The following is a 15,720-nucleotide window of genomic DNA, read 5'->3' as shown; positions in this document are numbered from 1 at the left end:
TACTTATAACATTACCATCATTAGTTTTGAGCTCATAAAATCTACCAATTTCTCCAAATGACATATTTTGGCTTTTTGTCAAAGGGTAACAAATGTAATGGGCCAATTTATTTGTTCATTGAACTTTTGAAATCAGTTTCCTTCCTAAGGTGGATGGGTACACATGCAAACACACTCAAATCCAATGCACACTCTACAGAATCACAGATCAGGTTCTGTTGAGACAGAAGCAGGATGAAGTTTGTCATGAGAAAGCAATGGAGCAGAGGGAGAGGCAGAGCTGAAACACCTGGCTGGAAGCATCGCCAGCACACGCCAAGGCGACACTGGCTAGGAGAGGCAGCACAGGAGAGGGCACGGCAGAAGCATGGCGGTGGCTACTCATGCGGACTACAAAGCCAGGAGCAAGGCTATGAAGGTATCTGGGGGGAGGGGGAAGGTGCCTAGTGCCACTATGAATGGAAATAAATAATAGAAGGCTGGAGATATTAGTTGGAAAAACATCTTTGGAGGTTTAGTCAGAATTAGAAAAAGGTCAAAGTCTCACTGCATGTGTGTCAAAGTGAGGAGCACAGAGAAAGAGCTAGAGCCTATGTCACGGACAGAGTTGATTTCTTGGCTCTCTGGGGTGGGGGAGGGTGGGCACGGGTTGGCTGCAGCTTTCACCTTTTGCTTACCATTATCCTGATCAGGGTTAATCCTTCCGTCTGCCAAGCTCCCCTTCCCTGGTGACGGGGTCCCCATCTGAGGGGTCACTTTATATTTTAATCTGCCTAGCATCCTGTGCTTTTTAAGAAAAGTTGTTCGCTTGAAGTGAGCAATGGCTTTAAAAATATGTCCTCTAGTCATCCCCCAGCTACAGGAGGAGTAAGAGAGAAACCTGCTCCTAAAATCTCTTTTTCCAAAGAAACGGGCTTTAGCTTTTGCCGTGGAAGAAAATTCAGTTTTACGACGCATGCGTTTGGGTGGTGCATAACTTGGGTGTCCCTTTTTTCGAGACTGTCCCTGAGTGGTATAGATATGAGAAAGTCCATCAAAGAGTGCCTTCAGCTGGCTGTTGTTAGTAAGACTGCTAAAAGAGGGCTCACTGGACTGGCTGGAAGAGCTCTGGGTAGAGGTAGAGGAGGTGGAAGTGCTGGACTTTTGTGAACTGGGGCTCTGACCAGAGATGGGGGCAGGGGGCGGAAGTGCAGAAGGTGGAGGTTTTAGCTTTTGTGTGGTACCTGTAGCCAACACATGAGAAGTGCATGACTGTTTCTGAGAGACCTTTTTCCTTGGACGATAGTGCTTTGAAAAGTCTATTATTTCACCTCGGGATCTGCGACCATCAGGTGATGGTGTAAAAAACTTAGTAAGGCCATCAATGAGCCCTTTGGTTTTCTTGTTAACTTTAAGTGTAGAGGCAGAAATGTAGGTGGAGGTGGTGGTTTTGGTGGTGGCACCAGGCCGGGTGGGGTCTGTAACAGCCAATCTGCTGCTTGAGTCCTTCCCAGACGCAGCATGACCAGATGAAGGTGTGGTACAGACTTTAGTCTTTTGACCCCTACCAGGTGACCCCCTTCCTGTGAATGCATTCATGGATCCTTCATCACTGGTTACAGACCTAGGCAAGAATTTAGAAAATAGTATCAGCATTAAATAACAGAACTGTGAAGGCATCTAATAACAAATCTATAGAAACTAGATGCATAGTCAATGCACTTGAGCTTGAGGAGATTCACTGCAACCTTAAGAATGAGTTTTTTGTGGGTGCCACCACCTACGTGTTTCTTGGCTGGAAAAGATAATAGATTCTACTTGTGTGTCAGAATTCTCCCAGGGCCTGTCCAACAGGTACTAGGAGAATCTACATGGACCCAAGTATAGTATAAGGAAGAAGAGTTTTGCAGATACTAAAAACACTCAATGCTTTTGGTATAATTAGATGAAAAATAAACCATCCCCAGTGTTGTTACAAGTAATTATGATTTCCTGAAATGTCCTTTAAGAAGTCTTAGAGGATATAGATCATATGTGTGATCCAGAGTAGAAGAATATACTCATTTCTAGTTAGAAGTAATTTTTCACTTAGTTTGAAAAACTACAGAAGTACAATTTGGGTATGCCTACAAATCTGTACTAAAAAATAAAAATAAAGGTATACTTTTCTAGTTTATGCTTAGCATGACAAATAGCCAATAATACTAGGAGAAAAGACAATTACAGCATAAAATATTGCTGAAAAAAGAACAATTGCAAAAAAACAGAAAAACAAAAACAAAAAACTGAAGAAATGATTTAAGAGAAGCTGCAGCAGGTCGGACATGACATGGGAAGTCTGGTGGAGAAGCAGCACATTTACCATGGTCATTACCAGACACTTGGTGTAAGAACCTCTGCCTCCTACTTTGACTGACATTTCACTTTGTGTGATGTTAGGTTCTGGCCATCCTGCTGTAGGTCACTCCACAAACACGGCTGCCCACATGAATGGCAACTGACCGCTTGCTCCTCCCTGGGGCAGACCTGGGAAGCTACCCGTGTTGCAGGAGGAATTTAGGCAATAGAACCATTTGCATACGATCATGACAATGCTGAGGCTCAAAGTTATTCACTTAGCTGAAAGCTAATGGAGAAATGGAAGCCTGAGAATGGTATGATAACGAATTACCAGAACACCTTAAGTAATTACAAATAGACCACGTTTTAGTGCCTATCTTGTACACAAAGATTTAATGAACCAATTTCTGTAAGGTTCATCTGAGGTGGCTCAATGGCCAGGAACTTTGCCTGGCACCACTATTTCAGCCAAATCAGGTGAACACTGGAGATCTCTGGTGTCACTAGAACATACAGCTAGTGACAAACAACTCATCCAGGCTAAAATGTCTGCATTATAATGCTGCATCTGGACTGGGTCTGGAGTAGACTGGCCAGAAAGGATAATAGGCTTATAAAGCATGTAAAAGAAAATCTCCCCAGACTGTCTTAAAAATTCCTGAGCTCAAAGGACAATTTTGGACAAACAAGAAGTTAGGATCGGTGCCAGGTGCAATTTTCAGCTGTGTCCTTTGTTTAGAAAGTTTATATTCTAATTTGGATTTTATAAATGGACCTTGAGGATATGGTCTCATTTCAAGAACAATGCCTACACAAGAAAAATGAAAAAAAAAAAAAACAACAACCATAATTTCTATTCCAAATGACACTAAAATCAAAGATTTTATTCGTAAATGTTTTATATTTTGTTTCTAGAAATTAACAACCAAAAATCCATTTAAAAATGTCTACCATTCCAGTTAAAGGGCTTTCATTAAATTTCACTAAAAAACCAGCAACAACAACAACAAAAAAAAACCAAAAAACCTCTAGTAAGGAGCTTGCACTTTCTACTTCTCCTTTGGAAGATGAAGTGCAGACGAGCTTCAATACAGTGAGTGAACTTCTTCAGGTGAAGTAAGGGGAAAAAAGAATATACAAGTAAGATTCACAGTATTTTTCTCAAGGCGGGTAGAATACTTTCTTGTATATAAAGCACAGGGCCTCTGTCCTTAAGCCCCCAAGACAGCCTGAGCTGTCCAGGAATTTCCTCTATAGACCAGGCTGGCCTAAAAATCTTTGCCTCTCACATGCTGGGACTGAAGGCCTATGCTACCACGCTCAGCCCTGTGTCTGTGTTTCTTAATGCTGACACCTGAATCTATATTCTACAGAGGTTAAAATGCATTCTCTTCATCTGTTTTTCCAGCTAACCTTTAATGACAACTAGAAAATAGAAAGAAGTTGGAAATGGGGTTATCATAGTAGACTTAAGGGTTACTGCAAAGTGTTTTATCTGTATTTCTGCATACATCTGCACCTGCCGAATGGACCCGTCTAACTTTTTATAGGACAATCATGTATAGGTTTCTCAGAAGCTACTATTTTGGAGAAGAAATCTAAGAAAAAGTGGCAATATTACATTAGCATCAGAAAGGAGAGTTTTTTTTTTTTTTTTAAAATGCTATCTGGAATGATAATGAAACTCTAAAGACACAAACAAAATACTTTTAGGTTTAGAAAAAAATTCCTGTGAAAATATTTATAAAATTAAACTGTTTTAATGCTCAGCCAATAAAAAAGGCTGAGGAAGTTTGCAGTTCTCACAACACTTCCATTTTGCTGCTTGAAACATGTCACTCGGTATCACAACTACTGCCAAGAGAAGACCCCAAAATACCAAGTGTAGTTACAAGTGTTATTCTTGAGGGGAAATCCCACAGCTTATGCAAAAGGAAAATACTCCTTATTGAGTTTAGAAAAATTATGCTAAAAAAAATCTGACAAAATTCGAGGGGATTACAATTACCTACATTTTTTAAAGCACAACATAAAAGATTTCTTTTAATAAGATCTCAACCTACAACAATCGTTGCTTTAATTTATTTTTCGGTCGTCCAATGGGTTTTGCATATCGCCGTTTTATTTGTGCAGCTTTCTCATGAAGTAGTTTTCTTCCCTTTTTCTTTGGTCTGCAGACTTGGCAAATCCACATCCCTGAATTAATATATATATGAAAAAAAAATTTAATGTTTCACTTAAGTTGAAGATATTAAATATAAACCTGTAGTTGTAATCTGACCAAGGATGCTTGTATGCAGATCTTTCTCTAGAAAAGTGGGTCACTCCCTGTTGCTCTCTTTAGAAAAGACACTGCTGAAGGTCAAAGACCCCAGGTCAAGGTGGTAAGAGCAGAGGCTGGCCCTGGCTTACCACTCTTCTCTAAAGCTATTCCCCAGTAAGCCACACCCCACCCCATACTCACCAGGGATACGTGTGGTGTGTGTATGTGTGTGTGTGTGTGTGTGTGCGCGTGCGTGCATCTGTCTGTGAATTCATGCCATGTGTACATGCCCAACAAGGTCAGAGAAGGCACTAGAACTAGTTATAGGTAGTTGTGGACTGCTGGTCCTCTGGGAAAGCAGTGAATGTTCCTAACCACGAAGCCATCTCTCCAGCCCAAGCCATAAGCTATTTATCTTTTATTCTTTCTTATCATTTGGGAGAAAGTTTTTAAGTCAATTAATCAGACTTTTGAACTTCCACAGGGAAAAAAGATTTGTTTTATCAATCGCTTTTGGAAATTTCCAATACTAAAATGGTTATGAGTTTAAGTACTTTAAAATTAAAACTTAACAATCTTAAGTACTCTGGCATTATAATAATTGAAATTACATGTCTGGCATATTAAAAAAGCAAAAGATGTGAGTATTATAGACAAGTTCAGAAGATCAAAAAGTCCCAATTCAAATCAGTAGGGAAATGAGGAAACAATTCCCTGAACTCCCTGGAAGGAGAAGAGCTACTTCCTATTCTTCTCTAGAATGGTTCAGTAATCTCCCTTTCCCTATTCATTAGATAAGGTCTCAAGTAGCCCAAGCTGGGCTTGAACTTTGGACCCTCCTGCCTCAGTCTCCCAAGCATTGGGATTATAGGTGTGAGTTACCACAACCTGTTACAAAAAGTTTATACACTAACTAGAAAAGAAGTTAAAAACAATAACTCAATGCACAAACATCTCTCTACTAAAACATAATTTCCATGAAGTGGGGATAGAAATCACATAAATCGAGGCAAACAATCCTATATGAAAAATAAAATGTGGCAAACACCAGGAATCTAAATCTGATTAATATTTATGTATGTAAAGCTGAAGCTGTAAATATTTGAACCTCAATGGAAAAATGATTAAAGCATAAAACAGGTACTTCACAATGATGAGAATCAATAATCAAATACAGAAGTTCAGGGTCTCCTTAACAAAAGGGGGGGGGGTCAAGATTTTTTTTCTATCAAACTGGTTTAAAATATTAAGACTATACTTTTATCAAATCTAAGATATTACTACTCATAAGATGTAAGTTATTTTAAAGACGTTAAAAGGTTAAAAAGGAAGTATGCCTTTGGCTCAGTGGTTCTATTGGCATTGTCATGAGGATAATTCCTCATACACTGGTGGTCAGTATAAAAACTGACAGCCTTTCAAGTAAGTGGCCTCTAATTAGGGAATTCCTCTCTACGAAGTTATCTTCAGGAGTGAGGGAAACACTTGCAGCATTTGAAGTATCTACCATAGAGAATTGGTTAATTAAATCAGTTATGGTTCATTTATAACATGAGGCTGCAAATCAAATACCTTCAGGAAGCACCTCGACTGCATGTGACTAAAGCAAATTAGAACACGTGACAACAGGGAGCAGTGACAGGGTGGCAAATCAAAGCATGCATGCCCCATTGAGACAACTCAAGGTAAAATCGAAAAGTATAGTGCCAACAAAGCTTATTGATGGCCCACAAGCAGGTCTGGAAGCCCTGCTCCGTGTTATGGTGCTCAACATGACTCGTGTAAAATCATGGTTAGAAGAGCGAGCAATGATATGAGGATGCTTACCATCTACTACTGAGAAGGGGAAAACTCAAAGTTACACACGCATGTGCAGAACGCTCCCTTGAAAAGGGTGTGTAGAAGCAGGGAACCAATTGGTAACTGTTTTCCCCTTTATGTTTCTCTTATGTTTGTTTTCTCTATACCATCTGCAATGTCAATATATACATACTACTCTAATAAAAGGGCAGGCTCATTTTTAAATGTTTAACATATTGTAAACATGAGGGCAGGGACATGACTGACTCACACAAATAAACAGAGAAGAAAACTCCATATTACACCAGATACAGATAATTCAGGTGTTCATGCATTTAAACATCAACTAAGAGCCAAACCCTGGTGATGGCTTCCTGTTTTAGTACTCTGAAGTCATCACTGTCATCATGAATTTTACAATTACAAAATTTACTTCCTTTATTGGATAATACAGACAGGCTTATAAACTCTTGACAAGAGAGTCTTCTTCATCCCAAGGTCTGAATTACTGTGTTATGTTACCCTAAACCAAATGACTGTATAATACTCTTCTATTGAAACCTACAACAATATGGGCTGGGAGTGGAATCTCCCAGATATCACAATCAGGTTAGCAGGTAAGTACTGAACTACTTTGCTTGTTGGTTTCACAATGCTGGGAATTCCATCAGACCTCATATAGCTAGGCACATGCTCTACCATGCACTTGCACTCCCAGCCTATTTTTAATATGGTTGGAAAGTTCACCTTTTGGCATTCTGGAAAGTGGTGGGTCACAGCACTCCATATGAAATCCTCTATCACAGGAATCACAAAAAAGCATATTGTCCTGTAATACAGATTAGAGACTAGTTGAGACTAAGACCAGTTGCAGAACATCAACACCCAAGTTACCAGGTTAACCTTAAGATGTAATAAAGGAGCCACAGTTTCCTAGTGTGGTACGCCATTACCAATGTTTAAACATTGCAACATTGTGTCAGAAGTGCGCCCCCTACTGATCACCTCCCTGGCGCCGGGATGTGAGGAGCGTACTCACTGCATTTTTGCCCTGGACTCGACATGCGCTGCACGTCTTGCACTCGATGCACTGCCACCTCAAGGCCTTCACATTTGCGGTTAATTCAGGACAAAACTTCAAACAGGATGGGTGTCCTGCAATAAAAAGCAATTGCTCTGTGAATATAGTGCCTTAGTTTATAAAACTCTCATTTCTTTCAGTCAATGGATGGCCACTGATGCCGACCAGTGAGCCTTAGGAACTTGAGAACAAAATAGGCCAGAGACTTTAGCTGTACAGGCTTCCTTTCTCTTCTTTGTCTCTGCCTTCTTTCCCTGCATATATGAAATGACTATATGTATGATACTTTCCATGAAATAAACTTGAAGTTTATCTCAGTTTCAAGTATCAGACTTACAGGACTTGAAGGCTGTGTGTGTGTGTGTGTGTTAGTGTTAGTAGTAGTAGTAGTAGTAGTAGTAGTAGTAGTTTGCCCTGTCATCATCAACAACCTCCATATACCCACAGCTCTTGAGGATACTGTGCTGTATATTGGTACCCAGTTCAAACAACTGATCTCTGTGTGGTGAAATCATATAAAATAAAAAAAGATAGTGAAACAAAAAACTGGTTGAGCTTAGTATGGTGGTGATGGACACCTGTAATCACATGACTCGGGGTCGGGACAGTACAAAGCAAGATCCTGTCTTAACAAAGAGCTGAGGCTGTTTGGAATGCTACAACTCCAAGTGGCTTGAAGAATTCACTCATTACATACTACACAAAGAACATCTACTGCTAGGACAGATCAAAATATCCATCCCTCTGCCATCCAGTTCCTGGGTCACTGAGTTTCAATTCTAAAAGTAAGGGAAAAAGCGTGGAATTTGGGAGCGGAAGGAGACAGACTCAGACAGAGGAAGTTAGGAAGGCACCCCTCAGCAGGTTTTCTCGGCTTTCTGGAGCACTGTGCTGCTCCACACAACCCTGGGCACTGTTTTTACCCAGCAACATTCTACATGTCCGGTCTGCAAAAAGCCCCTGAGGAACAAGCCTAGGATTCCATGCGTGAGGGAACAATGTGAGCCAAGGCTCTGGAAAACAGCTCCATTTCAAAACTAATGGCCCTTTCTCACACAACCCCAAGGAGATCTCCAAACTTGATTATTATTTCTTTTTTTAAAATCTGGTCCTTAAATAGCAAGAACATTAGAAAATCCCATGTGAGAGAACTTATAACCAAGCTGCAAAGGGAAGCCCGAGGGGTAATAAAAAAAGCAGATTCTGTAATTTCAAAACTGTTTTATAATTTCCTGACTTTGGCAGCTTCATTGTTTAAATATGTATTTTGGGTTCCTGCCAAAAAGGTTCTCCTCCCTAAAGCTTAACAGGTGCTTCATAAAATTCCACTCACCAGGAGATTTGGCTTTTTGAAGTAAGAACATTCAATATCAATCATCAATACTATTAATAAAAGTACACATTTCCCTACTCTTAAAAAAAAAAATCAAAACATCTGTATTTAAGATGTTGAAAAAATCAAATGCTGCCAAATGGTTACTGCCTCAGGCTTGGAGAGACACCCAGGCAGATGCAGTTAACCTCCAGTCTCTTCTAAGGGCTTCTCACTCAAATGAAAGGGAGAAGAAGGTTCAGTATATAAAAAGGACATCAATCACCACCCCTCAAAACAGCAAACAAGCCCAGTTCACTTGTTAGCTAGAAGAGTATGGTTGTAAGGGCGAGGCCAGAGGCTACTTTGATCAGCTCACCCCCTCCCCATGTTGACTGGACTAAAAACTCAAACTTTTAAAGAAGAGCAATTTAAATTCCACCCTTAATATGGATCCTATCAGCTTAAAAATATACCATTTCCTCCTTCCCCTTTATTACTTCCTGTAAGTCATACATCACCAGCACAGACGACCTCAATTTCATGCACTGACTATTTCTCTACCTTAGACTCTCCTTTTGTGTTTTGTAGCTAAGTCTTCAGTAACTAAGGTAATTCATATCATATTAGAGCTTGCTATTTATTCCTGCAGATATCCTACAAGAGACTTTTTAATAATTTTGCATTTTCAAAAGTAATAGACTCTGGCCATTTTCAATCAAAAGCAAGGAACATTTTTCCTCTTAATGCTTTCTTCCACTTTAAGCAATAGTATCTCAGACTACTACGATTTAAGCTGCCCTACCAAATTCCAAAATCTTCAGCCCATCTTTTTTTTTTGGAAGCAATCTTCCCTTTATTTAGCTTTAAAGAAATGGTTATAGATCCCTCCAGCTTGACAATTTTATGGTTCTGTAAAAAGATGCTGAGCAATGGAAAGACATTTCCATTTTCCTTCCTCACATTAACTTTAAAAAAATAAAACAAAAGATTGTAACTGAGTCTTGATGTATTGCTGTACAATCTATAGTAATGAGATACTAGGAATCGATGGTATTGATAATATAATCCCTTACCTCCCACTGAGCCCCTCCATAAACTCAGTCATTTCTCTAAAATCCTTGCTCTCTCTGCTGAGATTATTCAAGAGGATTTGTCTTTCTGGAAATGGTTTTATTATTGTGGTTTGCAGTGTATCAGATCTTGAGAACTACATTAAGTCTTCATTCACTTATTCATTAAGCACATAAGTATTCATAGTTTACAATAGTTTTATCTAGAAAAACCAAAGAAGAATGGCTTAAAATTAGGTTAGTACCAAAGGAGCCATAAACCAGGAAGTCCTTGAGAAGAAAATTCCATGTATAGTAAATACAGTGATGGTCCTAAAAGATGTCTCTACCACAATTCTCACTCCAACTAGACAAAGCAACTCTACAAGCATGGATCTGAGGGATGGACTTCATGAGGAGAAAGGAAGAGACATTGGGAGCTTGCAACAGTCTCCACTTGTCACAATGGATTCTGAAGATGGAGGAAGGAAAGCCAGAAGGCAAACACTGAGGTTCCCTCAGGGAAGGGGATTCACCTGACAGCAAGGCAAGGGCAGGGCAACAAGTAAGCAAATCCTATTACAACCAACCGACAAGGACATGGATCTCTCCCTCGTGCTTCCAGACAGAACTTCAAACTGCTGACACCTTGACTGTCATCTGCTGAGTCCTACAATGGATCTCTGTCCTACAGCTTTAAAATAAAAAGTATTCTGTCTTAAACTACTAAATTTGTGACATCAATAGAAAAATAACGAAGGGCCAGAGATGTAGCATCATGGTGGAGTTCCTATCTAGTATGCATGAGGCTCTGGATTCAAATGAAGGTGGGAAGGAGAGAAACAATCAGGTGTCAGGTCCCTCGGGCTGGTTATTTAGCTTTCAGTATGTGTAAGTACTCTTTCTTCAAATGACATTTAATTAGCATTAGAAATAGTAGAAAGAGACACGACTCTTACCCTTTCAGGTCATGTGATGTGATGTAGCTGAAAGACAAGACTCTAGCAGCAGATTCAGAAGAACTGAACGTTTAAGAAGACCAGCCTGGGCTACACAGCAAAACCATACTAGCGACAATGTTTGTCCACCATGCACAAAGCCTTGAGTTCAATCCTCAGCACCACAAATTAAAGCGCTATGGAAAACACCAGCCATACATTGTAACAAAGGAATACTTTCCTGCCCTTGGAGCAAGTGTTACATTGTGGCACTCAGTGGGTTACAGAAAGAGAAGGCATCCACTGCCCTAGTCTGGCACATCACAGCATGTCTGACCCAAACCTGAGTACTAAACAGATCTATGCATCTCCACTTGGCACACACAGATTTGCTGTTATAACCTAAAGCTCATCTTCACCTAACTTTTCATCAATTCATCTATGGCAGCCTAAGTTACCTCTGTAAATTTTAAAAAAATATATAAATTCTCTCATCCAGGTTGCAAAACTCATCCAAATTGGACCCCTGTTAACTCTGTCCTAAACCATAATAGTCCTTTGTGCTCTGCACTGATACTGACTGGTTCTTCTCTCCAAGTCAATGGAGTTTTCCTCCACCTCTGTGTACTCTACTTTCCTCAACCTGCTCCCCTGTATCCATCCAATGGATCCCCACTTCCACTTTGGTTAAGGAGGCCCTTCTCAGCCAGGTGGTGGTGGCATACACTTTTAATCCCACTACTTGGGAGGCACAGAGAAGTGGATCTCTGAGTTCAAGGCCAACCTGGTCTACAGACATATGGAGTTCCAGGACAGCCTTGAACAAACAAACAAAAGGAGACCATTTTCTGTTCTCCAAGCCCAGGGGCCACACTGTGCATTGTTCTTGATCTTGACACCATCACGGGGTAAACAGGCTTCTGATGTTGTGATGTTCAGCCCCACCTTAGGCCCAATGGAGCAATGGAGCAAGCTGACCACGGACTAAAACCTTCCAAACTATGGTCCAAAACAGACTTGCCTTTCACTGTGACGACTCAGTGATACTGTGGCTTCTTTGGGGGGTGGGGGGTGGGGGTGGGCCGAGTTCCCTTCTTCCTCCACTTCCTATTCACTCTTCCTTTGAGGTGAGGCTTTCATTCCTCATCTTTCTATGTATTCCTCTTGGAATTCCTTCTAGTCAAGGCCTCTGCTTTCCAACCCAATGATCCAATGTGTGTCTAGTCACTGTGAAACTAGATGACTAACCAACTGCTCCCTGAGGCATTTATACATAACAACTCTAAGAAACCAGTGCTTTAAAAAACCCAATAACCATACACACAGCCAAAGGCTGCACCTTTCCTTCCCAGCTCCCCCAGCACATGTTTCTCAGGATTGACACGGGGGTAAAGATGAAGCGAGGGTGGGTGCCTGGGCTCCCGAGGGAGGCTGACCTTCTACCCACAGATCCTGCTCATGTTCTGCAGAGGGGTTCTCTCCCTCTCCCAGCTGTGCCTCAGCAGCCTCTCTTCTGCCTCCTGTTTCAATGAGCTTCCACTTAGTAAGATGCTGTAATTTTGAACTGTACACTTATCTTAGATTTGCTAATTTGAAAACACATGCACACAACTCATCTGTAAGTAAGATTTAACCACCCAGCAATCTGAGCAGCAGACACAAAATTTCATTTGGCATAATATCTAATACTTATGTGAAGCTAATTAAAGATAATTTGGCCTTAATGAGGCAAGGAGAATAGAACAGTGTTAATTTCAAAGTAGGCCGACCCATGAAAGTCAAGTAAAATCACTCCCCAGTCTCAGCATTTCCTCAGACCCTAGGACTGCCTCAGTTCCCAGATTTATGAGTGGCTAGGACAATCTCGGAACGTATGTCACGTGGTTGACCATTTTACTACCCCCACGAATCCAGGGGACAGACTTAATATTCTTCCACTGTACAGAATAAGAAAACTTTGGTTGCAGTCAGCAGGAAGGGGAGTGGAGCATGGGGTTGGGGACACTACATTTGGGGCAGCTTTCTGTACCTCACTTCACATTTTTACTGCACATGACCATGAGCATTTTTTTTTTTTTTAAAACGGGACGTTGAGCAAGGAAAAAAAGTAGTTCTGACCATTTGTTATACAGTCATCTTAAAAAAGAGGAAAGCGCAGTGATCTCACTTCATGGTGGAAGCAGACGGAAACAGTTACACTCACGTCTGTGAAAGCTCAGTATAGTACAATCGTCATCACAGAAATGGGGCTTCAGAGAGAGGTGACTAAGAGCATTGAGCACATATGGGGAGCACATTGAATAATCATCATCTTCCTTATGGCTGCATCTGGACTTCCTTCTTCTGGTTGTATATTACTCATGGACATTTTTCTTCTTTAACAAAAATATCTTATGTTCAGAATCCCTTTGATCCTTACCAATAGTCCCAATTCCATCCTGGAGCTGACGGGTCCTTCTGAGTATGGGGAGGCAGCAGTCTCTCCAAGGCCCCCTGGAGGACCAACCTTTAGTGCCCCTGGAACTGCAGGACCAGACTGTGCCAAAATAGCCCCCATCCTGACAGGGCACTGAAGAAGCATGTGGTCCATCATGGTCTTCCTTATGAATACCACGGTGTTAGAAACCACATGTATCCCAACGCCTTCTAAGAGTACCACATTTTATTTTGGTGCCTCATTTTTTAAAAATATAGTTTATTTTTATTTTGTGTGCACTGGTGTTTTGCCTGAAGTGACTGTGTCAGATACCCTGAAACTGGAGTTATAGATAGTTATAAACTGACATGTGTATCCTAGGAATTGAACCCAGGTCTTCTGGAAGAGTGGTCAGTGCTCTTAACCCCTGAGCCATCTCTTCAGCTTCATTTTTAAGAGGAAAAAAGAATAGCCTTTTTCCTATTTGACCAGAGGGTGTACATGTGTACACATTACTCCATAATTGGGAGGGATCTTCTCCCAGCCCCTGAAGTAGTCAAATCCAAGCTGATACAAGGGACTGTATAGCACTGCTCTACTTTACAGCTCAGAGAGGCACCTTCAGGCATCCTCTGTGCTCTAGAGACACACAACGCCCCACTGCTTGCATTTCTGCCAGTAACAGGTAGATGTGATCCAGGGACAGAGAACCTGACCCTTCTCTACTTGCTAGAAAAGAAAGGGTACTTTTGAGGGCAGACAGGTCAACCCTGGGAAGGAAGGATGGAGAAGTAGAAAGCTTCAGAGAAAAGACATTTCAGCCATTTTTATGCAGAGGGAGTCAGACCTCCCTCTGTTGGGTCTTCAACCTGGGAAAACTAGGGGAGCTCGATGGTATCAGAAAGTCTGAGATCAACCTGGGTAGAATTACACCTTGATACCCTGTAAGGAAGGCCTTGAAGTTATGATAAAATCCTAGATTCTTAGCAACTCAGCAGGGCCGAGTGTGTCATCAGTGGTGAGAATCTTTCTTCCCACATTTCAGTGTTTCCACAATCTGTCTAGGTGTCCCATGAACAGATAGTACATCAAGATGGTAGAGGGCATTTTTAACATACAGCTTAAAATTCACAGGTAAACACCAGATATGTGGACACCACAGAACTGACCAGGCAGTCACAGTCACACACACACACACACACACACACACACACACACACACACACACACACACACAAATAATTCATTTGAAATGAGCCTTGTGAGAAAACTTGTAAGGTAAGTGGAGTCAGACTGCCTACCAGGGGAGCAGGGGACCATACATGAAATATATTAACCTGAACACATAATGTTTCTGTGCTCTTCTGTCCCTACCCAGGATACCATGGCCAAGTTAGAGAATGAATCTGTAAAGCCCATCAAAAAGATAGCCAGAATACATTTTTCAGGTAGTGCTTGACATGTCTTATTTTGAAGGCTCGCTCTTTGCACCTAGCCAGGTCCTAGAGGCTGCTGACTGACAAATGGCCTATCAAGTTGAACCTCTGAATAACCAAATAAGAATCATTTCACAACATAATCATTCCTCAATATGGAATGTTTCCTCTATCCAATCATCAAGCAGCTGTCCTATGTGGTGATAAAATTTTAAGTTACTCACTCAAAGCAATCAAGTGGGACAGCACAAGAGTGTGGGAAACCGTGAGGATGGGTGCCACTTCCAGTACTCTCAGGCTAGCCCCTCTGCAGGCTATGGGCTGGGCTGTTTAGTTTTTTAAGTCTAGAGGTAAGCACCACCATTACTAATAAGGACAGCACCTTGTAGAAAACGAGGTGACTAACTGGAGCAAAGAGTCTGGGCCGTCACTGCCCCTGCATGAGAGCGTGCTGTAGGCTCTGCTGGGCTGTTTTTCTTCCTTCCTTCCGATTGCTGGGATTGAACCTAGGGTCTTAGGCAAGTGCTTTACCACAGAAATAAAACTCCAGCTGTTAGCCATGAGTTTCAAACTAACATTTTGAGAGGAAAAAAAATTTCAGTATCTGGGAGAAAAACATAAGACCAACACAAAAAGATTAACTTTTAAAACCTTGGGCTTGCTGGGCAGTGGTAGGTGGCACATGCCTTTAATCCCAGCACTTGGGAGGCAGAGGCAGAGGCAGATGGATTTCTGAGTTCGAGGCCAGACTCGTCTACAGAGTGAGTTCCAGGACACCCAGGGATATACAGAGAAACCCTGTCTCGAAAAATAAAACAAACAAACAAAAAACCTTTGGGCTGGGGGTGTAACTCAGCAGTAGTGTTTGCTTAGCATGGATAAGGCCTTCAGTTTGATCCCCAGGGGAAAAAAAAACCAACAACAAAAAAGTATGCATAGGGGACCCAGTATTACCATTTCATGTGCAGGAAAGTATGTGTGTGTAACCTGAGTGAGTTTTATGTGCTGAATCAAAAAGAATAGCCGAGGGGGGGCTCTAGAAACATAAACACAGTTTGCCTTTATATTTCTGAATAAAACTGGAGGCATAATCTTAAAATCGT

At 41.3% G+C, this 15,720-nt stretch overlaps 1 protein-coding gene across 9 annotated transcripts in view; it reads right to left on the bottom strand.

Annotated features, from left to right (window-relative positions):
* The window catches only part of Kat6b (lysine acetyltransferase 6B), a 179,322-nt gene that overhangs the window by 46,342 nt on the left and 117,260 nt on the right, over positions 1–15,720 (bottom strand). For 5 of the 9 annotated variants that reach the window (XM_031362738.1, XM_031362735.1, XM_031362739.1 and 2 more), the window contains exons 4-7: positions 7,422–7,537; positions 7,130–7,211; positions 4,383–4,515; positions 678–1,603 (exon numbers count right to left, since the gene is read on the bottom strand). In XM_031362738.1, the coding sequence (XP_031218598.1) occupies positions 678–1,603; positions 4,383–4,515; positions 7,130–7,211; positions 7,422–7,537 (1,257 nt within the window). The remainder of the gene's footprint in view (positions 1–677; positions 1,604–4,382; positions 4,516–7,129; positions 7,212–7,421; positions 7,538–15,720) is intronic. The other 4 variants (XM_031362743.1, XM_031362742.1, XM_031362741.1 and 1 more) reach the window with 2 other exon arrangements.

Source organism: Mastomys coucha, unplaced genomic scaffold (genome assembly GCF_008632895.1).
Source record: "Mastomys coucha isolate ucsf_1 unplaced genomic scaffold, UCSF_Mcou_1 pScaffold9, whole genome shotgun sequence".
In the NCBI taxonomy this organism is placed as follows: domain Eukaryota; kingdom Metazoa; phylum Chordata; class Mammalia; order Rodentia; family Muridae; genus Mastomys; species Mastomys coucha.
Note: the sequence above shows the minus strand (reverse complement) of the source record. Positions and strands in the feature narration are given on the sequence as shown.